At 34.6% G+C, this 25,484-nt stretch overlaps 2 protein-coding genes across 7 annotated transcripts; both read right to left on the reverse strand.

Moving 5' to 3' along the window:
- Positions 1-390: 390 nt before the first annotated feature.
- LOC131599587 (uncharacterized) lies at positions 391-2,037 on the reverse strand. Its single transcript, XM_058871887.1, has 2 exons — positions 875-2,037; positions 391-554 (listed from the first exon to the last, which is right to left on the reverse strand). The coding sequence occupies exons 1-2, from the start codon at positions 1,947-1,949 to the stop codon at positions 520-522; spliced, it is 1,110 nt and encodes a 369-aa protein (XP_058727870.1). The 5' UTR covers positions 1,950-2,037; the 3' UTR covers positions 391-519.
- An 8,163-nt stretch (positions 2,038-10,200) lies between these two features.
- Positions 10,201-15,766, reverse strand: LOC131595122 (probable LRR receptor-like serine/threonine-protein kinase At1g06840). Of its 6 annotated transcripts, XR_009281717.1 has the most exons (10): positions 15,238-15,766; positions 14,551-15,063; positions 14,268-14,388; positions 13,955-14,103; positions 13,043-13,144; positions 12,718-12,854; positions 12,499-12,616; positions 11,330-11,529; positions 10,948-11,082; positions 10,204-10,862 (listed from the first exon to the last, which is right to left on the reverse strand). XR_009281717.1 is itself a non-coding variant. In XM_058867397.1 (5 exons), exons 2-5 carry the CDS (start codon positions 11,714-11,716, stop codon positions 10,731-10,733), a joined length of 567 nt encoding a protein of 188 aa, XP_058723380.1. In that variant the 5' UTR covers positions 11,717-11,904; positions 12,007-12,390; the 3' UTR covers positions 10,203-10,730. The 6 variants fall into 6 exon arrangements, 2 of the variants coding, with proteins under 2 accessions (XP_058723380.1, XP_058723381.1); XR_009281719.1 differs by having other exon boundaries at positions 10,203-10,862; positions 12,499-12,608; positions 12,718-13,144; XR_009281720.1 differs by lacking the exons at positions 12,499-12,616; positions 12,718-12,854 and having other exon boundaries at positions 10,201-10,862.
- Positions 15,767-25,484: the final 9,718 nt, after the last annotated feature.

The following is a 25,484-nucleotide window of genomic DNA, read 5'->3' on the forward strand; positions in this document are numbered from 1 at the left end:
GCATAGAAAGCAGGCATGAGCATTTCAGTACCATTATCACTCCTTATAGTTTTGACTTTCTTAGCAAATTGTGTTTCAACCATTGCTATGAATTCAGTGATCTTGGAACCAACTTCAATTTTGGATTTTAGCATAACAACCCATACATGTCTGCTATGGTCATCCAAGATAGTCAAAAAGTATTTGAAACCATGAATAGAAATTGTATTGAATGGACCCCATACATCTATGTGAATGAGATCAAACACATTACAAGCATTATTTGTACTAATAGGAAAAGACAATCGTTTTTGCCTAGCTTGTTGACAAACATCACAAGCCTTATGAACACTATTAGGAATATAGCTGTACATAGAACTTAGGCATTGCATTCTATCATGAGACAAATGCCCTAGTCTTAAATGCCATAAAATGGCTGGAGAAACTCTATCTAATTCCTTATAGGTGAAAACACTTGAAATGAATCCTTGCTTGCTTGTAGTACAAGTTCCTTCCAAGTAATACAGTCCATCAATCTCCTTAGCTGAACCAATCTTCTTCAATTGTCTCCTTTCCTGTATCACACATCTGTCAGTTTCAAACACTAAAGAGAATTCTTGCTCTTTACATAATTTTGAAACTGCAATTAGATTAACCTCAAACTGAGGCAAATACAACACTCCTTTAAGAATCAGCTCATTAGAGACTTTCACATCTCCACAGATAGAAGTAGATATAGAGTTACCATTAGGCAAATTAACCAATATGGGATGAATGTGATCATACTTCAAGAACCAATTCAGATTATGACATATATGATGTGTAGCTCCTGTATCTAGGATCCAGTTAACATTATGATTATGATTAGCATTAAAGCTAGCAACATAACAGTTACCTCCCTTGGCAAGATTGACTGATCCTGAATTCTTTTCGAGCAACACCATCAAATTGTGATATTGTTCTTTTGTTAGTGCCATGCTTCCATTGTCACTAGTTGTGCCAACTGTGGATTTGCCTTCAGTCTTGTCCACCTGACTCTGAGTAGAACTAGCTCCAGCTTGATTAGCATAGGATGCACTTCCACGACCAAGATTAGGTGGATATCCATGCTTTTTGTAGCAGTTATCCACTGTGTGACCAGGTTTGCCACAATATGTGCATACTTTGCCATTACCTCTTCCTCTGCCAGCATTGCTATATCCTCTACCTCTTCCACCTTGTTTTCCCTCTACAGCATTGACCATTCCCGATCCATCTTCAGTAGCATTAAGAGGGGAAAAAATTGTTCCACATATCTTTCTTTCTTGCTGCAGTACCATGGAAAACACTTTGTTAATAGGAGGGAGAGGGTCCATAAGCAATACTTGTGAGACAACTCCATGAAATTCTTCATTCAATCCAATTAAGAATTGGATAATTCTATCTTCTGCCCTGAAAGATCTGCTATTCCTCATAGCCAAACAAGCACAAGTCACACGACAAGTGCAACTTGGAACGGGTCTGTATTGATCTAACTCTTCCCACAAACTTCTCAATTCAGTGAAATAATCTGAAATTTTCTTACTTCCTTGCTTCAAGTTTGTAATCTCTTGATACAATTGTGCTACTCGTATCTTGTCACCTCTCATGAAACGATCTTTAAGATCATTCCACATGTCCTCAACATTATCAATGAATACAACACTCTGTGCAATTGAAGGCGTTATGGAATTTATGATCCATGTATGCACAAGATTGTTGCATCGCTGCCATGCTACATAATTGAGGTCATCTTTACCTGGTATCTCGATAGTACCATCAACAAACTGAAATTTGTTCTTCATAGCCAAAGCTCGTCTCATCTTCATGGACCAAGCATGATAGTTATCACCTGATAATGGCGGTGCAACGCAAACTGTTGATGAATTATCTGAAGGATGAACATAGTATGGATCCAATGGATCTGGAACTGGATTGTTATTCCTCGTCATGATAGCATAACAAGGGGAAAATCAAAGCAAAAGTAAACAAGAAATGATGAAGCTAACACAAAGATAACAGAAACAAGCTTCAAGAAAAAAAGAACGCAACAATGGCGTCTCCGATTCAATGCAAGAAAGAGGAAAAAGGACGCAGCGGAAACAAAGCAGGTTCTACCTGCTCTGATACCATCTTAGCAAACCAAAACCTCCATTGAAGGTGTGCAATAAGCGATGAATCAGAGAAGAGAAAGAAAGAACGATAGATTTGCATTGAATCGAATGAATAGAAAGTTAGTTACAAAAGTGGTTATATACTCTAACCATAAATCTAACTAACTAAGTAGGAGAGTCTAATTACATGCAGTGACACCCAAGCTATTACTGTGTGGACTCATTCTCCTCATGCAAAGTGGAAACGTTATCTTCATGCAACGTAGGGCTAGTGTGTAAGTCTGCTAATAGAGAGTGTGAACGAATGGAAAAAGTGTGAGGTGATGAGCTGGCTTGGTGGTCACATGGGGTGCTTTCATCTTTTTGAGAGAATTTTGCCAAAAATGGCAATACATGATAGGGATGGTACCATGACTTGTGTGTGACTTTGTTTGGCTTCTTTTGGTAAATTATAGAGTGTAGAATTCGTGCCTCTCATGTGCCTTCATAACTGAGTGCAAACAAAATACAAATACTCACTAATTTAACCAAAAGCCAAAATAGCCAACCAGCTAACTTGTGGCTCATATTTCTCTAAATTTGCTCGAGCATTTTGAATGTTAGAGAGGCCTTTGGAAAGCCCTTTCCATGTAGATGGTCATAGTGCTTTGAATTTTTGAATTTGGAGTTGGAATCATAGAGAAATCGTGGCATAAAGTTGAGAAAAAACAAGGCATGACAGGACTGGCTGGGCGTGTGCATGGGCCTGCATGGGCCTGCATGGCTGGGCATAAACCAACTTCGAAACCTTAACTTCCAAGAGTCGTATCTCTCTCATATTTTGGCCAATTGAAGTGATTCCAAGCTTGTTGTGAAGCTTACATGGCAATTTATAATATCCTTCCATTTATTCTTTCAAAAGCATCTTCAATTACGAGAAAAAGGCTTGTACATTTGGCCCACAAACTGTTTGATGAAATTCCTGGGCATGACACAGCAGCTGCCTAGCAATTTGCCCATCATGACTTGAAATGACCCTAACTTCTAAGGCCTATATCTCTCAATTTTTAGTACATAATGCAAAATATTTATAAGAGGAAAGGTTGTAGATCTCATTCCCCTCTTCAATATCCCAAAAGAATCGCCCAAATCCGATAAAAAACGAGGAAGTTATGCTAGTTCAAAGTCTTGCAAAATCATCCAACACTTAGAAAAAATTTAAACATCCAAGCAACTTATCTTTCAAATAAAACTTCAAAACCTCTATTTCTCATGATTTTCACTCATCAATGATCATTTCATATGAAAATATGGTCTATGAACTTCATGTTGACCAAAAGTCAACTCGGTTAACTTTGACTTTATTTGACTTTTAGGTAAAAAGACCATTTTGCCCTTTTTGGCCAATTGATCCCTTTTCATTCAAAATCGATGATCAAATCTTCAATCAAGGATTCTTAAGAACACATAAACATCATGGAAAAAGAATTGGCTCCAAAACTCTAAGCAAACCTGATTAAATCCAAAACCCTAGTTCTGATCTTTGTCTTAGGAGGATAATGGCCAAGTTTCAAAAACCCTAATTCAAGATGATGCTTCAACAATTGATCCTTCAGGACAAAACTTCTCTTGCCATAATTGTTTGAATGCTCTTTCTCTATCTTGAGGAAACTCATGAATACCATAATATCTTGATCCCATCCTTATGTATGAATGCACATGCTAATGAGAAACCTACAAGTGGTTGAAAATTGGGTGAGCAAATTTTGGGGTGCAACACACTCTAAAACAAAATGCTAATATATGGCACATGTTTGATAGCCCTTTCTCTTAAAAGTGCTATCATAGCATGTTTTCTTTAATAGCAATCTATATGAAATGCTATTACAGTACACCTTCTTTTTCTTTTCTTTTTTTGCTGTATATAAAATCATTCTTTTAGGTGAAAATATCAAAAAGCTACATTCAATTCAATACCAAATAACATTTTAAACCAAATCCACTTGTTTACAAATATCTTAACATTTTAATGTACTAAAAAAAGAGGACATTTGCATAGCCAAATTTGTATATCGCGTGCATTAATTCCAACTAAGAGTACTTCAATCCTAAAGCAAAAAGTCATATTCTCTAAACAAGGCACCTAAAAAAACAAAAAAGGACAACAAAACAGGACAAAGTAGTATCCACACTTCGCGAACCAAAAGCGCCAAACCCTTAGATACAATCACTTAGCTAGGCAAAATAACTGCTTCTTGTTTTCCTGTATCATAGAAGAAATATATTGATTATTTATTGTACAATAGAAATCAATACAATATATATAGAGTAATTAAAAATTTACAATAAAAACTAGTACTGAACTTTGATATAAAAACAAAGTTCAATCAAGCATGAATGTTACCATGGTTAGTAGTGAAGATTAAAGAAAAATCAACTGAACCACCCTGAAGAAATGGATTTGCGACTTACAGTTCACAAAATGAACTCAATGGTGTCCTAATTGTTAGTCCCTAGTAACAATTTAGTACAATCAGGTTCATGAAAAATCAAATAAATTCAAAAAAGTACAACCTGATCCTTTTAAAGGAAATCTGAAATTAAAATATTGGAAGTCTCTGGTAATGACATGTTAGAACAGACAGGTCCCCTTTTAAGCACATTGTTAGTAATCATCAGTATATGAGAATATAACAAACTGGCTAATTGAAATCCAAAGCCCCCTCATTCTTGTAAATAGTAACATGTAAAATGGCACAAAAATGTGTATAGAGTAAAGCATTATTGTTCTGATATAAATTCACAAAACAAATGAACCAAATTTCTATACCAGTTCAATTCATGACAGAATATTAATACTGTTTGATTAACTTTGATCGAACTATTGCAACTATAAATTTATATTGTTTTATAATCAGAGTTAATCTTATTCAGGATCGACAAATCTAACCAGAGACATTACACTAAGAAGTATACATATATGTTGATAAGTAAGCTGACACAGAGACATTACACTAAGAAGTATACATACTGTTTTATAATCACGCCATCCTTATTGATGCGGGCAGCCTTCCACACTTGATTACGATTTATCTCATCCCCTTCTGACTCTTCTATCTGTACATACATTTCGACAAATTAACATAGCAACTAAAAAATAATAATTTATAATCTTGTACAATACATTTATACACACACTTACCATATCGGCTTCAAGACGAGCACACTGTAAACGTGACTTTCGATAGAGATGTTGAGGATTTAACGCTCTTTCTCGATTTTCATTACTAACTTTGTGCAGTAATTAAAAAACAATGTTCAGAAATATTAATTAGGATCATGAGTGTACAAACAAAAGCTTCCCACTAATTTGTAAGAATTACCAAACAATGCTCCCATTATACATTCTAGAAAATCCATTCATAGAATTTCTGATTACTAAACAATTTCAAGGGTACTGAAATGGAAAAGAAAAGAAAACCAAATTTTGAAGCAGGGCGTGGTAGAAAACAAATCATCTTAAATCTAACCACTACTAACTCATATTATGAAATAATGATCTTTTCAAACTCTGATGTGTTTAAGGATCCATAACCAAGTGAAAAAAGTATTACCTGAATACCATGAGGGTTTATTCCATCATTAGACAATGCGAGACGTAGGTTTCTTTCTTCCTCTCTCAGATACTTCAACACTAAATTGTTTGTCGAGTATTACATACTGTTTCGATTACTTCTTCATGCTGTCATATTTATTCGACTTCAACTTTAGCATGAATATTCAAAAGGACATAGCAGCGGATAGAATTAATCTCAACGCATGTGAAATTTTTGGTCTAGTGCTGAAATTGGTGAAGTAGAAATAGAATGAAATTTTAAATAGTACAATTTACTTAGAGAATAACATGGAGCATGCATTGAAACTAAACTATAAAGTATGAAGTAATTTAACTACATGAAAAATTTGGTTAGTCTTAGCATGAAATAAAATGATTAAGAAATTACATCCCTGATAGTTAATTAAAAAAACACATGTAGAAAACTCAATATACAAATTGGTTCACTACGTAGTATCCACAGTAAACATTTTTACAATAAAATATGAAATGATGTTCTTTTTAGAATACTTCACCAATTTACAAAGAACAGTACATGATATATTGTGGCATACACAAATTACTCACCAATTTGTTATTTGAATTTGTTTTTGTTCTCATAAACAATTAGGTCCTAGAAAAAATGAAAGTTATGGATATATGCTTACCTTAGATAGACCTATTGTCTCTGTTAGCGTTAAAATACATGACATAGACATTATGGTTTGATAAAATTTGATTATTTATCAAATACAATAAAAGACTTAAAAAAATTAACAAACCATACAAGCTTATATAAGGGTGGTGTAGCGGGGAAAATCTGAGATCAGAGCCATAGGATTGACTCGACTCAATATTTCAGTGAAAGTCGCCACCGCGCTTTATTATTTCCAAAGGAAAAGGGAAAAGAACGAATAAAACCCAAAGTTTTGTTTTTAAAACAAAAAGAAGAGATCTTAGGTACGGGTGTTGTTTATACAAGGGGAAGGTTTTAAGCACCCCTCATATCTGTGGTACTCCAAAGGAACCTTTTTGAAAATCTGTATCGTGTGTGCTAAAAACGGTTTGTTTTATTTTTAAAATAAGCTCGGCAAGACGTTAAGCCTTGTGCCTACATACCTCCTCGGTGCAATGGAGAAGTCAGAGCTAATGTAGTTCCGCTTAAAAGGGAAAACATTTTTAAAACGAATAAACACTTTATCGTCGTTGGAGAGAAATTCTCAGCCATTGATCTTGAGCATGAGAACAAACGAGTTCTTTGCATCGCTAATGAAAGAAGGGCTCCAACTCGGATAAAATCGACGAGTATGCCACTAGCTCTCTCACGCGGAAAAGATCTCGTTATATCAATCAATTTCAAAATCGTGGGGTATAACCACTCGTTTCGACAATTAACAGTGTCTAAACTTTTGAAGAAAAAGGCCACTAAGGGAAAAAGATATTTTAATAGAAAAGGTTTTGAAAAGATTGCACACATAAGAAGGTTTTTGAAAAAGGGAGAAGATTTTGAAAATTTAAGAATGGGAGGAGATGAAGAGGCTATCCTATTGCGTAAAATAAAAGCTAAGGAAAGAAACGGTCTAACCGAAATAAGAAGCCAACAGTTGACATTATGAGTCAAGGTAGATTTCGCATCCTTTGGAATATCAATACTAAACCATCACATTACCACTTGGGATCCAGATGAACTTATTATCTTAGCACCATTTCGCATTAAGCACATTAAAATTCTGACGAAAATCGGGCAGAGTAACGGCTGTTTTCGGGTAAAATCCTTATATCAATGCCTTGGAATTAACCATCAAGGGCTTTCAAGGAAGTACCTGCACATACAAACAAACAACAATCCAATGCCAGACAGACAGAATAACAGCAGAGTAACAATATCATGAGGGTCCAGAGGTACTAAGTCCATAAGTCCGAATTTCCAAAATGCTAGGGATAGTAACCAATAGTCCAAAAGAGAGCCTTAGGTGTTTTTTAGATTTTTGTTATTTATTAGTGTTTTAGCATAAAAGTAAAGTATGGTTCCAGTGGACAAAAGAAAAATAGCGGAAGCATAAACATAGCGTCCAAATGGACAAAGACAAAATAGCGGAATATAAATATGATGAAATGATAAAATAAAGCGACAAAGCGAGAAATATAAAGAGCAATATAATAAAGTGCGGAAATTAAAGTCAATTGTTAGATGTTAAAGATAACCATCTTGAAGCTTGTCAAGTATGTTATCAAAGTTAGTAATTAAGATCGACGGTGAGTGAAGGATGTTCTCGGATTTAAATTCAATGGACATTTATCAGAAGCTTGATAAAATCATAGCGACTACACGATAAAACCTCCATAAGTCTTAAATCAACCGCATACAATTCTCTTCCATATTTGATCTTTTTGATTCGGGACACGAAATATTGCGCTATGTTATGCAGATCGCCAAGTGATTTATGTAGAAATCACCCTACAACGAGGCCGGTCAAAACTTTATATGCTAATGCATGCGAGAGAAGTGATATGTAGATCACTCTCCGAAAGCAATACCGCACGAAAAGAAAAATAGGGAACAATCTCGTCCTTACCAAGAATCCATAAGAATTCTCAAGGTGTTAAGACTTTCATGGATCAAAAGAAAAAGGAATAAAGATGGAACCACATCAAAGGCTCCTTTCATCCATAATTTCAATCACTTAATTTTGCGGATTTGGATTCTCATCCTATCGACTCCCTAAGTCCATTGAAAATAGAGAGAAATTAGGCTTCTAACTTGTGATTCAAAGAAAATATCAAAAGAAAGGAGTAGAAGATGAGTTAGAACCAAAAACAAGTCAAAAACCACAAAAACAAGCATTCTGCCTAGATGTAAATCGATTTGCACAGAGTGTAAATCGATTTGCATAACTCTGTTTTCAAATCTGCGCAGTTTTTCAGTTTTTCAGTGGTCTGACCCTGAGCTTGGGCATTGGGAGGAGGAACCTGATTCTGATTCTGATTAGCCATCAATGTCTCAACCAGAGCAGTGAGACGTTCCACACCAGATCTCAAAGTAACAACCTCTTCACGTAGCTCACGATTCTCTTGTTCAAGACCTTTCATCTTCTTCTTGCAGTTAGCTCGAGTGTTATACCGGTGAGACAGCTTGATTCTGTATGAAGAACACTGAATAAGACCTCGGGAATACTCTCGGAAGCAAGACCAAAATGCAGAATGATGCATGAAATGCAATGCAAATGATTTTTTTTTTTTTTTTGGTTTTTAAGGAACTTTAAGACATTAATTGTAAACATTAGCAAAAAAACATAAAACATAACAACATTCTTCATTAATAATAGAAAAGCTTACAAAAGGATTCAAAGATCCAAAATTACAAAACAAAGGAAAAGCTAGAAACTAGAAGGGAACATTTCTGATGAAGATTCGACTCCTCTCTGCAGCTTCCTACGGAGCTTCTCCAACTCATTTTCATAAAAGGCCTTAAAATGAGCATTCTCGACCATCAGCTTATTAGCAACTTCCTTCCATGCAACTGAATCTTCTTGTTGTCTCTTTTGCTTTTCTCCATGTTGTTGAAGCAACTCTTCTTGATGACAGATTTGATCATCCTTTTCCATCAACCAACCATCTTGTATATCAAGAATTTCATCATTTTCTTTCAAATGTATCTTCAACTCTTTATTCTCCATTTCCAAAGCATGAAACTTCCACTAGTACAAAAATGTTAATTTACACCCGTTTTTTATTAAATTTACACCCATTATTTTTAATAAAAATCGGGTGTATATCCACAGGGTGAGAAATGTCTAACGAATTTACACCCGTTTTTAAAACGGGTGTAAATACGTTCGTAATTACTCCCTATTTTAAAAATATCGGGTGTAAATACGTTCTACGTTATACCCTATTTTAACAAAAATCGGGTGTAATTGGGCGTAATTACATTTTTAATTACACCCTATTTTAATAAAAATCGGGTGTAATTGAGCGTAATTACGTTTTTAATTACACCCTGTTTTAATAAAAATCGAGTGTAATTGGGCGTAATTACGTTTTTAATTACACCCTGTTTTAATAAAAATTGGGTGTAATTGAGCGTAATTACGTTTTAATTACACCCTGTTTTAATAAAAATTAGGTGTAATTGGGCGTAATTACGTTTTAATTACACCCTATTTTAATAAAAATCGGGTGTAATTAGGCATAATTACATTTTAATTACACCCTATTTTAATAAAAATCAGGTGTAGATATGTTCTTAATTACACCCTATTTTAATAAAAATTTGGTGTAAATACACCATTTATGAATGAACGATTATATCTATTTACACCCTATTTCATATACACTATTTAGTTATATTTCATTTTCAGTCATAATATTGCAAATACTATAAAATCATACACATAAAAATCACATTTTGACTAAGTCAAAATATTTTTAATATTAACCAAAAAGTATAGAAAATCATATACAGTCATAATATTTCAAGTACTATAAAATCATACACATAAAAAATATATTTTAACTAAGTCATAACACTTTCTTCATATATAAGTTTTCTTCTTCTTCTTTGGCTTTCATTTTGGCAACATTTCTATGTCCTTATCCTCTTCAACCATTTGTATTTGATCTTGTAGATTTTCCTCCTCAACCTTTTGATTTTCAACCATTTGCATCATACAAACCATGCCACATCTAAAGGTTAGTGATAGAAACCGGTACCAATTGAAATAATTCACTTAATAACAATGATTATTTGTTGAATATTCTCTATAGAAATGATCTAAAAGAGAAACAAAACACAATGTTAGTCAAACTTCTTAATGGTACCAATTGAAATAATTCACTTAATAACAAGTTTATAACAGCTAGCATGTATAAGGACTTGCAGGGATGAATGAGTTTCACCATCACCAGAGAAGCTGCAGCTGGTTGAATCACAATGAAACATGACTGGAGCACAAAAAAAATGTCAACTGGCTGAGAGTGAATGACGGTAGAAGAAATTCTAAACACGCCGGAAGGATAACACAGCAAAGAATTTTAAGTTACTATTAAGCCAATTCGGGACAACTGCTCCAAGAAATGCACATAATTGCATCAACATCCCACATCAGTATTGTTACTGACCCCATTCGCTCGTCGATGATTGAAAATATTACGCCAGCTTGGTATGAAAGAATGACCTGAAAAAAGGTATTCATAAGCCTTTGCATCAAGCATTCAGTTATTTTGATAATGCTCCGGATATAAACGAAGTCAAGCAAATACCTCTCTAACAATATTTTTGCCATGTGAGATAGGATGCATTCGGGTTAAAAGTTCAAGAAACACAACACCGAGACTGTAAACATCACTCTTGTCGGTCAACTTGTGAGTTAAGAAGTACTTCGGATCAAGGTAACCCTGCATATTTAAAATCAAGGGGTGGGAAAAAGATTAAGAAAAGATAAATATCAAACTGTTTTCAAATAAATTATAAGTTGTTTTCATAAGTTATCGTAGAGAGCTTAGAAAAATAAGCTAAAAACAGCTTATATACATATCATAAGCTTCTTCCGTATGCTCCCGTCAAATAGTCTCACAAGAGTTTATGTCAGTCAATACATAAGTTCAAATAAGTTAAACCAAAATCCAACTATGAAAATCTTACTGGTGTCCCTTTTACCACTGTAGATACATGACCAGGAACAATGCCTTCCATATCTGGAACTGGGGCAAGCCATGAAAGTCCAAAATCTGCCACTTTTGCAGCGAGCTTTGAGTCCAATAATATGTTGCTGGCCTTGACATCCCGATGAAATATGGGAGGATCAACTTCATTGTGTAGATACATGAGACCTTTAGCTGACCCTAGCGCGATTTTCAATCTCGTGATAAAAGTCAGAGGTTCTTTTGATGTAACTGTGTAGAACAACATACGATGTTACTAAATCATAAGAAGTTAACATACAATATCGGGAAGATAGAAAACGAGAAATTCAAATGTACCAGAAAGGTGATCCCTTAGTGTGCCATTTGGCATATATTCATAAACCATTATTTACAATACAATTTGAACTAGTAGAAACTTGTGAAGTTTGAGCGGAGTCCATGCAATCGTAAATAGAGGATGAATAAGCACTGCTTGGCCTCCCAGAGCTTACGAATGATATGTCTGTATCTGATTCTGTGAAGTCCATGCATATCATTCCAATGGTGCCTCTTCCTGCTCTTCCAAATGCAGACCTGCAGGAAACCAAACCATGTTATATATATGCAGAACCATTCAGCAGAGAAAAAAGGAAGAACCTTGTATGCTTGGAAATGTTTTTCTAAAAGAATACTTACTTCATAGATTCATCCTGCCAGCCATGAGGTTTCATTGACGGCATGTCCGTGGCATACATAGCATACATACATGTTATTAAGACATGACTACAATAAATAACTAGCTTAGTTCTTTTAATTTACAAAAAAAAAAAAGGCAAACCTCTCAAATTCATACGTCTAGAGCATATCTGCTCCGCAAATTGATTTATATCATGATTACATAGATTGTATTTATATGAACGAGAAGCCAAAGTAACCGTTCCAATCGAATTAACCGTTGTAACCAAAATATTATCATGTGATATCAAAGGAGTTCCATACCACAAACAAATTAAGCAGTTCAATAAGGAATAAATGTAAAGTAACCCTGAGAACATTTCTGTTGAACCATTTCTGATAATTCTCCTAAATATAGGTCTGAAATTTCAAAAATCAAAACAAGAATCAACATAATGAAAAATAAACATAAACTACAACTTCAAAATGAGCTCAATTATTCAAACTTCTTACATGGGAGATACAAATAACCCAAAAGAAAATTCAAAATGAGCTCAATTATTCAAAGTTTGTACTTAATGCATTGTTCCTCATCTCATTGAACCACTCTTCAGATATCACCCCTATATCACTTCATAAAATGAGCCAAAGTAATGAAACAAGATCAAACAGAGTGAACCAAACCAAATAACTTACATAAGACGTTATGAAATCAGTATCAAAGGAACTCACATAAGACATTATGAGCAGAGATTCTATTCTTAGGGTCTCTATCCAACATCAGTTTTACCAAATCTTTAGCACTGTCAGAGATTGTTGGCCATGGATCCGACTCAAAGTCAAGATCCGACTAATGTTTACGGAATAAACTGCCATTTCGTAAATTTGAAAGACTAAATTAATGGACACTTAGAATTTGGAGGGCGAAAATGATGATTTACTCAAACAACATTGGTCCATTGAAAATAATTCCACAGAAAGCCCGAAAAGAGATAACTCGAGTAAAGATCACTTCCATTCACCTAAAAAGAAACATCAGGAATGCATTGATATATACCTGCAAGTCTAACACATAAAGGCGACTGGTATTTTCACTATCGGAATAACCATCTTGAGTCCTCTAGGCCTGGTCACCACCACTACAAAATGCATTGGTTCCCTACATCACCAATATGTCACTAAAATCAATCAATTCTATACTACAGATCATTGGTTTCTCAGTAACAAACTAAAATGGAAAGTCACGAATATACGATACCCACGGTTTCACCTACAGATTCTAGATTACCATTAGGCAATACATTGGATTTTTTCTCCTTTTCATTATTTTTTTGTCTCCTTTTCTCCTTTTCTTTTTTCTAACCAATGAATACTTTAAATAAACAATAAAGTTGCAAAAACAATTATCTATTTTTAAAGAGTACTAATAAAAACAAGGTTATATAATTTACACTAGAATAAGCAATAGTATACGTATATGTTTTCTTAAGAACAGTTTTAACTTCTAGTTTAAGTAAACGATAAAGTGAAAATAAAATATGACGACCTTAAAAAGAGTCTTACATTTAAAATACTAAAATAATTCAATAACTTTTTTAATTTTCTTTTCCTTTTTAACCTATATGCATGACTGCATGTCACATGAGGCATTGGATGAATGATTCTTATGCTTGCTGTCTCGTGTCTCATATGTGTTTCTAGATGATACACATTCTAGATTATCAATAAATAATGAATAACTAATCTCTATCTTAAATACGTGCTGCTGCTAAAGCACCGTCATACTAAATAACCCATTATTTGACCTCTTATAAAGCATATTAAGAATGTAGACAATTCTAGAGGAGCCTACAATTCATAGTCAATGCTTACTTCTTAAATCTGACAATAAATATATTGTAGAATGAAGGAATCATGTTGCCTTGAAAAGAAAAGATAAAGGGGACATGACGAAAGAATGCAGTCTTACATTTGGCGTTGATATTAAGTGTCAAACTTTTTATCCAACTCCTGCCTGGTTTCTTTGTATTTCTCAACTCGAAGAAGGGAAGAAAGAGAGTTCTGACTTTCATTCAGTAGAGCTGTCTTCAAAGCTGATATCTTATTCCTGACTTCATCCTGTGAATCCAGAAGATCAGAAACAAGTATGCTATAAGCATAAAACAAATCATGATGTAATTTACTACAAGTTATACGTCAATCAAGAATGACTAGCTATTCAATAAGTAACTGACAAGTCAAATTGGTAACAGGTGCATTGGGATCAAAATAGAACCACTCACGGTAACCCTTAAATGATGTTCGTGTGCCAACTCAATCAAGGCACCTTCTACCTCCCCAACTTTATTCATCAGATAAGGTTGCACTTCAAAATCAAGGTCAACATAGGAATCATCACTGTCACTGAAACACAAAGTAAATGACAAAAACATTGCTATCAAATCAAAAAATTCAACGGGAAACATGAAGTTAACATTGTTAAATTAAAAGAGATATACGGGTTCAAAGTCGATTTTATCATGATTTGAAATATGAGATTAAAGCCATGGTTTACGAAATAAGCACCTTAGATAAAGGTCATCACAAGTGAAGTGTTTTCCAGTGTTGGATACCACCAATGCTTTGTCATCCTCATCATCATTCTCACTCTCCGTCTTATACTGGGGCACGAAGTACAAACCTTCTACCTTTCTCAATTTCTTTCCCACCGGATAAGTTAAGCCTGAAAATCAACAGAGTTCAATTTGACAGCAATGACATGCTCATAAGGCAACAAAATGCTTTTCACAAACAGTTGGCGTTCAAAAACAGAAAAAAATACCACTGTTAGCAGATTGAATAGTAACACTAGCAGGCATTGAATGTTCTGGCTAGACTGGTTTTTCCAAGGAAGCCGAACAAAGTCCTAATACAAATGAAAAGCAGTTAAACTGAGTGGTTCAAGCATCTATATCTTATCAAATACTTTAACATACCAGGTTTAGGGTGAAGGGGCTCTGGAACACCACCCGTAGAACCTTGTGGATACAAGTTTGCATCAAAAAATGTAGAACCCATATCCTTTCTCGCAGCTTCTTTCTAAAAGAAAATTGTTACTAATCACAAATTCGTTCATATAATCAAACACAAAAAACAAAAATCCACAAACAATAGAATGACCATAGAAATTGGCCTTTACGACACATACACAGGTGAAATACAAAAATAACAAAAATTTAGGGTTGAGATGGAGGAGAGAATAAAATTACTCACTAAGCATACAAGGGAAGGGACGATTGTTGATGAATCGCTAAACCTCAAGATTGTTGCGACCTTAATAAACATGACGATAGATGAAGGGGTTTTTGCGATTTAGGGGTTTTCCTAAAGGATAAAGTCAAATTACTCACAGTGCTACACAAAGGAGTGGGCGATTGTTGATGAATCTCTAAGCCTTAGGATTTTCGCGACTGCAATAAACATGACGATAGATGAAAGAAGGGTTTTTTTTTTTGTGATTTAGGGATTTTCCTGAAGGATGATGATGATCGGTGAAATGCGATGAATCTGAGTTTATAACTTTGTGCGATGAATCTGGATGAAATGCAATGAATATGAATTATTTATTTATTTATTACTATGCCATTAACATGTTTAGATTATTTTTTCATCAAATAAATTTAGATCATTAGTATGGGTCCAATAATTTATTAATTTGTTAATAATGTTTAAATTATTTATTATTTAATATGTCATATAGATTAAATATTTTGAATCATAAAATTAAATAATTTTTTTAGTTTATATAAATTTGCACCCGTTTTTTAATTTAAAGAGAGTAATTGAAATTTTATTATAATAACATTTTTAATTTAAACCCATTTTTAGAAAATAGGGTGTATATTGTCACTTAATAATATTTCAAATAACATTTTATTTACAAAATTGCCACCGAATTTCTCATTTACACCCGTTTTTAGTATATCAGGTGTAAATTTTAAAATTATTTTGTTCTTTTTGCACTAGTGTTCTTCTCCCAAGCGTCTCTTTCCAATCTCATCTTAGCCACGAGCTCTAGATGCCCCTCACTACTTTCAATAGGAGTAGTGAAAGATAATGGTGGAGTAATGGGTAGAGAAGGCTCCTCAAGTAAATAAGGCATCTGAAAAGTATGAGCTCTAGCTTGAACCCAATCAGTGTAGTCTTTGAGAGCAACACATTGTTTCGTTCTCAAATGTCTCTTCCTATCAACATGGTGCCAAGCACGCACAAATTGATTTCTCATATCCGAATTTCCATCTTGATTAAGATAGAAGATTCCTGACACAAGAATACTAGCGGGTCGCTCCTTCATGAGGTAACAAAATTGACGCCTTGCAAGAATGGGGTTGTAGGTAATTCCTCCTTGTATACCAAGAAGAGGTACATTAGGGAATTCTCCACAACGAGCAATAATCTCACCAATGTCATAAGCAGGATTGTACCAATGGATATTCCCATTAGTAAGAGGCATGATCTTCTGAGACCATGAGAGACCATCAGGATTGTTCAAGAAATTCTTAGTCTGAGGTAAGTGCGAAATAAACCACTTATAGAGCAAAGGAGTGCAACACTTGATAAGTCCACCTTTCTTATCAGTCCTATGGTGAATGGAATGATAAGTATCCCCAAGCAAAGTAGGTACAGGATTCCCAATCATGAAGATCCGAATAGCATTAACATCGACAAAATTGTCAATGTTAGGAAAGAGTATCAAACCATAGATGAGCAAGGCCAAAAATGTCTCAAAAGCAATCATACTTCCTTTACTAGCCAACATAGAAGTCTTTCCAATCAATAACTTAGAAGTCAACCCCCAAATTCCTCCTTTTTTGGTCATGTTTGCTTTCACATCTGATATTTTCAACTGAAGAAGTTCTGCTATCTCATCATCCTGAGGCTCTTTCTCCAGACCACTAAACGGTATATCATTCGTAACTGGCAAACCAATCCAATAAGAATACTCCTCCAAAGTGGGCATAAGTTGGTAATCCGGAAAGGTGAGACAATGATAAATTGGGTCATAAAACTGCACAAGAGTCTCAAGAATCCCCTTTTCTACTTTGGTCTTCAAGATAGAGATCAATTTCCCATAACGGTTTTTGAAGTTGTCAAGATTAGGAACCAAAGTTGCTAGCTCTTTCAACTCTTTTGCACTTGAATTTCTGAAAGTGTACTTCTTGATGCTTCTCTTTTGATCCATGGTACCTGTGATGTTTACAAAGAAAGTCTCTAAGTTCCTTGAAAACCATTTGTGAATGTCATTTTTATGAGTGCATGAATGCATGGTTTATGCATCAACCACAATCAAGAGCACACAAGATCACAGCAAATCACACAAAATCACACAGTCCAGGTTCTTAGGTTCGACGTCACGAGCATGGAGCCATGGGTCTACCCATTCCACAAGGCGTGATCTAAGGAGTTTTGTACCTACCAATCGGGTTCTACAAAGGTTCCCAGAGTTTTCAATCTTCTATCGGATATTACCGGCACGCACAATTGCTCATGGGCGCCAATAATATGCCTAAAAAGACCTCGTCTGAGCGTAGTATCGCATGACAAAAAGCTTAAATTGGTACTTGATCTTGTTTCTGCACTACATCCTAAAAAGGCTTAGATGGGTTAAAAAGGTTCTAGGCCATTCAGCTTCTACGGACACTCACTATTGAAAGTAATAGCGTTATCACGATGGTTCGTAACAACCTCTACTACCTTCCATGAGGCCTCCACTGATTGGGGTTCCACCATATGATGCTCATGGTAAGGATTGCTCCTGACATGCGACTATTGGTCTTACCACCTCCTATCTCAAGTTACTCACCAAAGTCCGGGTTAGAACTTTATCTCATCACAGAGGAACCATCGAGCACCAAAAAGAAAAAAAAGAAAATAAACAGAAAAAGCACACAACAATATATACAAATAAAACACACAGATAAACAAAAATAGGCTTAACACACTTAAAACTGGATCCCCAGTGAAGTCGTCATTTTTCTGTAGCGGGGAAAATCTGAGATCAGAGCCATAGGATTGACTCGACTCAATATTTCAGTGAAAGTCGCCACCGTGCTTTATTGTTTCCAAAGGAAAAGGGAAAAGAACGAATAAAACCCAAAGTTTTGTTTTTAAAACAAAAAGAAGAGATCTTAGGTACGGGTGTTGTTTATACAAGGGGAAGGTTTTAAGCACCCCTCATATCTGTGGTATTCCATAGGAACCTTTTTGAAAATCTGTGTCGTGTGTGCTAAAAACGGTTTGTTTTATTTTTAAAATAAGCTCGGCAAGACATTAAGCCTTGTGCCTACATACCTCCTCGGTGCAATGGAAAAGTCAGAGCTAATGTAGTTCCGCTTAAAAGGGAAAACATTTTTAAAACGAATAAACACTTTATCGTCGTTGGAGAGAAATACTCAGCCATTGATCTTGAGCATGAGAACAAACGAGTTCTTTGCATCGCTAATGAAAGAAGGGCTCCAACTCGGATAAAATCGATGAGTATGCCACTAGCTCTCTCACACGGAAAAGATCTCGTTATATCAATCAATTTCAAAATCGTGGGATATAACCACTCGTTTCGACAATTAACAGTGTCTAAACTTTTGAAGAAAAATGCCACTAAGGGCAAAAGATATTTTAAGAGAAAAGGTTTTGAAAAGATTTCAAACATAAGAAGGTTTTTGAAAAAGGGAGAAGATTTTGAAAATTTAAGAATGGGAGGAGATGAAGCGGCTATCCTATTGAGTAAAATAAAAGCTAAGGAAAGAAACGGTCTAACCGAAATAAGAAGCCAACACTTGACATTATGAGTCAAGGTAGATTTCCGATCCTTTGGAATATCAATACTAAACCATCACATTACCACTTGGGATCCAGATGAACTTATTATCTTGGCACCATTTCGCATTAAGCACATTAAAATTCTGACGAAAATCGGGCAGAGTAACGGCTGTTTTCGGGTAAAATCCTTATATCAATGCCTTGGAATTAACCATCAAGGGCTTTCAAGGAAGTACCTGCACATACAAACAAACGACAATCCAATGCCAGACAGACAGAATAACAGCAGAGTAACAATATCATGAGGGTCCAGAGGTACTAAGTCCATAAGTCCGAATTTCCAAAATGCTAGGGATAGTAACCAATAGTCCAAAAGAGAGCCTTAGGTGTTTTTTAGATTTTTGTTATTTATTAGTGTTTTAGCATAAAAGTAAAGTATGGTCCCAGTGGACAAAAGAAAAATAGCGGAAGCATAAACATAGCGTCCAAATGGACAAAGACAAAATAGCGGAATATAAATATGATGAAATGATAAAATAAAGCGACAAAACGAGAAATATAAAGAGCAATATAATAAAGTGCGGAAATTAAAGTCAATTGTTAGATGTTAAAGATAACCATCTTGAAGCTTGTCAAGTATGTTATCAAAGTTAGTAATTAAGATCGATGGTGAGTGAAGGATGTTCTTGGATTTAAATTCAATGGACATTTATCAGAAGCTTGATAAAATCATAGCGACTACACGATAAAACCTCCATAAGTCTTAAATCAACCGCATACAATTCTCTTCCATATTTGATCTTTTTGATTCGGGACACGAAATATTGCGCTATGTTATGCAGATCGCCAAGTGATTTATGTAGAAATCACCCTACAACGAGGCCGGTCAAAACTTTATGTGCTAATGCATGCGAGAGAAGTGATATGTAGATCACTCTCCGAAAGCAATACCGCACGAAAAGAAAAATAGGGAACGATCTCGTCTTTACCAAGAATCCATAAGAATTCTCAAGGTGTTAAGACTTTCATCGATCAAAAGAAAAAGGAATAAAGATGGAACCACATCAAAGGCTCCTTTCATCCATAATTTCAATCACTTAATTTTGCGGATTTGGATTCTCATCCTATCGACTTCCTAAGTCCATTGAAAATAGAGAGAAATTAGGCTTCTGACTTGTGATTCAAAGAAAATATCAAAAGAAAGGAGTAGAAGATGAGTTAGAACCAAAAACAAGTCAAAAACCACAAAAACAAGCATTCTGCCTAGATGTAAATCGATTTGCACAGAGTGTAAATCGATTTGCATAACTCTGTTTTCAAATCTGCGCAGTTTTTCAGTTTTGTAAATCGATTTGCACAACACAGTTTTCAAAAAAACAGCAAATCAAGAGAAGAAAACTTGTTTAAACATAAAACCAAACACCTTGTGATCTTGGATCAATTTGTGCATGAAAATGTATCAAGTAAGCAAGCAAACCTCATCAATGTAGCACCAAAAGTGCATCAAGCATAAACAACAATGGATCACATCTTGAATTATGGAATGGATCTAGAATTTTACCAAATCTTTCACAAACTTTGAATCTTCTTCAAGAAAACACAACCACAAGCCTTGATCTCTCACAATTGATGAAGAAAAGTAGTGTTTATGTTGAGGTTTAGCTCTAAATTAGTGAGGTTCAAGATGTGACTCACTAATTTGTGTGGAAGAAAAAGAGCTTTGAGTGAGGGGTTTGGAAGAGGTGAGGAGAGAAAGAGCAATAGTTTTCTTGACTATCAAAGCTTGAAAAATGAAGAGGGGAATGCCTCAATTTATAGCACTTAGGCTTGGGAAATTTTGTGGCTTGGAGTTAGGATTGGAAAATAGAATTAGGCTTGGGAAAAGGATTTGGAGCCAAAAATGAGATCCAATGGTCTTGATGCAATCACATGAGGGTTTATGATTAAATGATGTAGGTAATCAAATACAAGAGCTAAGTCATGCTTCCCATGCTTGCAAATGATGTCAACACTTTCAAAAGCTGAAATTTGCCTTCATTTTTCCAAATCCGCACTGGTGCAATCGATTTACACTTTATGCAAATCTATTTACATAGCTAAAAAAGGCAAAATCTGGGGCAAAAACAGTTATGCAAATCGATTGCTGTCTTATGCAAATCGATTTGCACTGATGGCAGAAGCAAATCTGGTGCAGAAACAGTTGTGTAAATCGATTTACACCTTATGCAAATTGATTTGCATAGTGAAAATGTTGAAAAATGCTCCTTTTGATGGATGTTATGACTTGGTACCTACAAAACACAAACACACCAAAGCACAAGGCAATATTTTTGGTATTTTGGTTAGTAAAACAATATATACAAGACTAAACATGGGTGCTTGATGATTCCCTTGCAGATGAATTGAGCATAACACCACAAGTAGAGTTCTAAATTAAAATTCTTGATTGATGATTGGTATGCAAATGATGTGTGATCTTAGGGTCAAAAATTGGGGTATGACAGGTGGTAATAAGAAGTACGGTGACAATAAGAGGGGAGTCAAAAGAGGTGAACATGTCTATTTATATCGTGTTGTCAGTGTATATGAATTCAATCATAGAAATATGTATGACTGATGAGCTGTTTTTTTAGCTATTAATAATCATTTTTCTAACTTCACCAGATTGGATGGATCTATGGTTCTGTGGCAGAAGATATGGCTACAACGGAAGGATGAAGCCTCTCAAGAGGCTTTCTTATATCAACACAATTGTCTACCCCTTTACTTCACTCCCACACTGATTGCGTACTATACACTTCCCACATTCTGTCTTGTCACAAATAAATTTATAATTCCCGAGGTAAACGATTCCTTTTATTATATTTCTGGATGTTAAAACTTATAACTATTGATTCTCGAACAAACTCATATTTGAAGGCCATGGTCATAATTTCATATGACGGGCTGTTTAGTTAGAGGTAGTAGAGAGATATGACTCTGGTGGGTTATGGTGGTAACATACTGCAATTTAAACATAACCAATGAAATTTTATTTTTCTAAACTCCAACAGGTAATAATTAATAATGTAGAAAACACAGTTAAGAGACCATTTACATACTGAAAAGGATTTGTAGTTTCTTTCACAGATGTACGACTCATGTTATACAATTGATACTAGCGGAAAAATACAATTTCTTGTGTATAGAATTTTATCCTGAGCTAGATCCTAATGGAACCAACTCATATTTCACTTTTAATAAGCCTAATAAGTGTTCAGGTGCCTAATAAGTGTTTAGAGACCTAATACTGGTATAACAAGGTGTTGTCTACTCCTGTCTACAAGCACAATTACAACAAGGCAAGGAACTGCCTGCTGTTACAATTACATGAGGCTTAAAGGAACTGCCTGCCTGCAAGGAACTGCCTGCCTAAAATCAGTATGAAAATATGAAATCAGTGAGAATGGTGGTTGCAATGAAATATTGGGATGCAACATAACATAAATATCAAATATCATTAAGTTATATGACAACTTAACTTTAATTTGAAACACACAAATGTGACACTCACTATACAAATATGTTAATATTTCAATAGTATCAAAATAAAAAAAAGTTAGCAGTTGAAATAGTTATTTTCTTCTAATCTTTCTTTCATCAACCAAACCCGAACAAGAAACATGGTTTCCTCCTAAAGCTACATTATGTACATCTAACATTGTTGTGGATTCGAGTAACTTGGGCACTAAAGAATAATTACTATTTTGAACAAACCTCTCATTCACAATCCCTACAAGGCAACCAATTCCTCCGCCCCATATCATTACATCCTCCAATACATTGCTACTGTTATTTTCTACATGTGGCGAGGAAGGAGCCATGATCGATCTATATGGTAGAACATGTAGCTATATTGATAAAGAATCAAAGACATGTAAGAAACCTGAGTAAATTGAGAGGTGTCGTCAAGATGACCGAGATTTTTCTTTCACGCAGACTACTAACACATTTCAGAACTCCTTTGCAGCTTATTAAACTAGTAAAAGCTTTTAGTTTTCCAAGTTTATAAACTTTATTCACTAGTAGGTAGAAAGTGTACATATGCATAAGGCCAAAAAACTTACAAGGAAAGCAGTACTCGTATTTCTTTCATCTATCCAACTTCAGGTGTTTTAAAGCAGACCTGTAACACAAATTATGGCACAGTTAGGATGAAATCATCTTCATGAATTTGCAACATTGAAGTTTCAACAGAAGAGAATGTACTCACAAAATTGTGTCTTCAGATAATGTATACACCAAAGTAAATCAACATTCATCCATCACTTATATTGGTGAAAACTTTGTCAAATCTTGAATAATGTAGCATACAATAAAATTAGGGTTTCTCTTATAATTAGTCAACAATGTAGAAACTAAACTATCATTAATTTCAAATCTCACAAATTTTACAATGCAAATCAATAATATAAGAAAATAAAGATTACCATATACGACGGTGGTGAGCTGACGAAGTGCTGAGTTCGACGGGGAATGGGTTTTGCTCTTTATTATGTTTCTGTGTTTCCTCTTTATGTTCGAGTGGTGAATTAGAAGTGAATCTGAATTAGGGTACAAATGATAGTGAATCGATCATGTTTCCTCTTTCCGGTGGTGAATCGATGAATAGATGGTGAAAGGCTGGCGAAGGGAGAACACTTCGTGGTTGTATTTCGGTGTTCGACGGCGAGAGTGAATTGAAGGTTTTGAGAGAGTTCATGGCTGTGTTTTGGTGTTCGACGGCGTGAGTGAATCTAAGGTTTTGAGAGACCTGAAAAGGTTTTGAGAAGTAGGTTTTGTTATTTGGAGAGAGAAAAGTCGTGAGTGGAATTTTGGCCAAAATAATGTGCGCGAAAATGAAATGTTTCTGCCTTTTTTATTTATTTTATTATATGAAGTTCAAGAATAGCCTTTATTTAAAAACGCTACTGTAAGGTAGTAAATAGTAATAAGTGAATAGTATCTATTAAATGAAAAATGTTAATAGCCTTTTATAGAAAGTGCTATCTTAATGAAAGAGTAATAATAGCGTTTTATAAAAAATGCTATATTAGTGAAGTTTAATAATAGCGTTTTTTTTACAAAGTGCTATCGAAATCACGTTGCCAGCATTCTATAATAGTGCTCGACCATAAAGTGCTATTATATATCTATTTGTTTCCTTTTTAATAGCATTTTATTTAAAAGTGCTATTAAATATGGCGATACAAAATATCAATTTTGGCGTAGTGTTTGTTCCCAACATGAAAGTACTTGCTAAGTTCAAGTTGCCGAAATTTGAGAAGTATAAAGAAAATTCCTATCCTCGGCCACATCTTGTGATGCATGTAAGAAAGATGTCCACTCACACTGAAGATCAGCGTCTTGATTGTCGCTGCCGCGAAAAATGAATCAGGGTCACCACTAATATATTTATCCCATCGAGGGAATGGAATATCAGAAATCTGGAAAAGAATAAGAACAAGGTCTTTCGACCAAAGAACTAGGTACGAGTGTCGGATACGCAAGGGGAAGGTATTAGCACCCCTCACGTCCGTCGTACTCGACGATATCCACCTATGTTTGTTTCTATCTAAAGGGGATGTCTAAAGTCTAAGCCTAATGCGAATGCATGCAAAAGAAAAACAGAGAACAGAAAGAATTATTTAAAATTGTGCTCGCTTAGACCCCGCAACCTAATGCCTACTTATCCTTTTCAGGAATCAGAGCGCCGTAGTTCGACTCAAATGTTTTTATTTGTTTTTGTGTTTTTTAATTGGGCGACGTTAACGTTCACGCTCTTGCATAAGGGGACGACCTACGATGCGATCGATCGGAAATAAATCAATCTTCTTGTCATGCTGCTAACATAACACAAATATACTACTCTTAATTACAAAAACGCCAATAATATAATATTCAACGACTAATTATAATACAATTATTAGTCAATTTGTTTATTTATTTTAGTACAACGGGTAGTATTCCATGACTAATTATGTTACAGTTAATAGTCAATTAATTTTTTTATTTTAGTACAACGTATAATATTCCATGACTAATTATAATTGAGTAAGAAAAAGGACTAATTATAATAAAATTACAAGTCAATTAGTTTATTTATTGAGAAAATGGGTGATGCACTGACAATGTAAAATAATTTTAACTGTTAATCAATCACATCCATGCATCCAATTACACAACACTTTTATTTTAAAAAAGTTTTAATAACATGGTATATTGCTTGTTTTCTATTGGATGACAGTGTAAAACTATTTTACCCGGTGCATATCCATTAAACCCTTATTTATTTTAGTACAACGTGTAATATTCCACTATTAATTACAATTGAGTATAAAAAGGACTAATTATAATACAATTGCTAGTGAGTTAGTTATTTGGTTTTTAGTGTAATATTCAATGACTAATTATAATTGAGTAAAAAAAGGACATATTATTATACAATTGCTAACTAATTAGTAAATTTATCTTTGTTGAAAGTCAATGGTATGACTAATTATAATACATTAATTAGTCCATTAGTTAATTGGTGGTATAAGTAGCTGTGTTGTTTACTGTGATTCATAAAAATGTTGATAGGATGCTTCATTCCTTTGTATTTCTATAGTTGACATTTTTTCCTAGTAGTAGTATAGTGATTGAAATTTCAGCCCTTAAAAGTGAATTAGTGGAATGTTTAT

The sequence above is a fragment of the Vicia villosa genome, linkage group LG4 (genome assembly GCF_029867415.1).
Source record: "Vicia villosa cultivar HV-30 ecotype Madison, WI linkage group LG4, Vvil1.0, whole genome shotgun sequence".
In the NCBI taxonomy this organism is placed as follows: domain Eukaryota; kingdom Viridiplantae; phylum Streptophyta; class Magnoliopsida; order Fabales; family Fabaceae; genus Vicia; species Vicia villosa.

Bases quoted from the DNA above. Each gene is read 5' to 3' on its own strand.
- LOC131599587 (XM_058871887.1), bottom strand. From the start codon at position 1,949: ATGACGAGGAATAACAATCCAGTTCCAGATCCATTGGATCCATACTAT. The intron at 555-874 runs GTAACTGTTATG...TGTGTGATACAG, and splicing joins AGTCAATCTTGCCAAGGGAG to GAAAGGAGACAATTGAAGAA.
- LOC131595122 (XM_058867397.1), bottom strand. From the start codon at position 11,716: ATGGTTTATGAATATATGCCAAATGGCACACTAAGGGATCACCTTTCT. The intron at 11,581-11,667 runs GTACATTTGAAT...TGTTCTACACAG, and splicing joins ACTAAGGGATCACCTTTCTG to TTACATCAAAAGAACCTCTG. The intron at 10,863-10,947 runs GTATTTGCTTGA...ACCTTTTTTCAG, and splicing joins GCAAAAATATTGTTAGAGAG to GTCATTCTTTCATACCAAGC.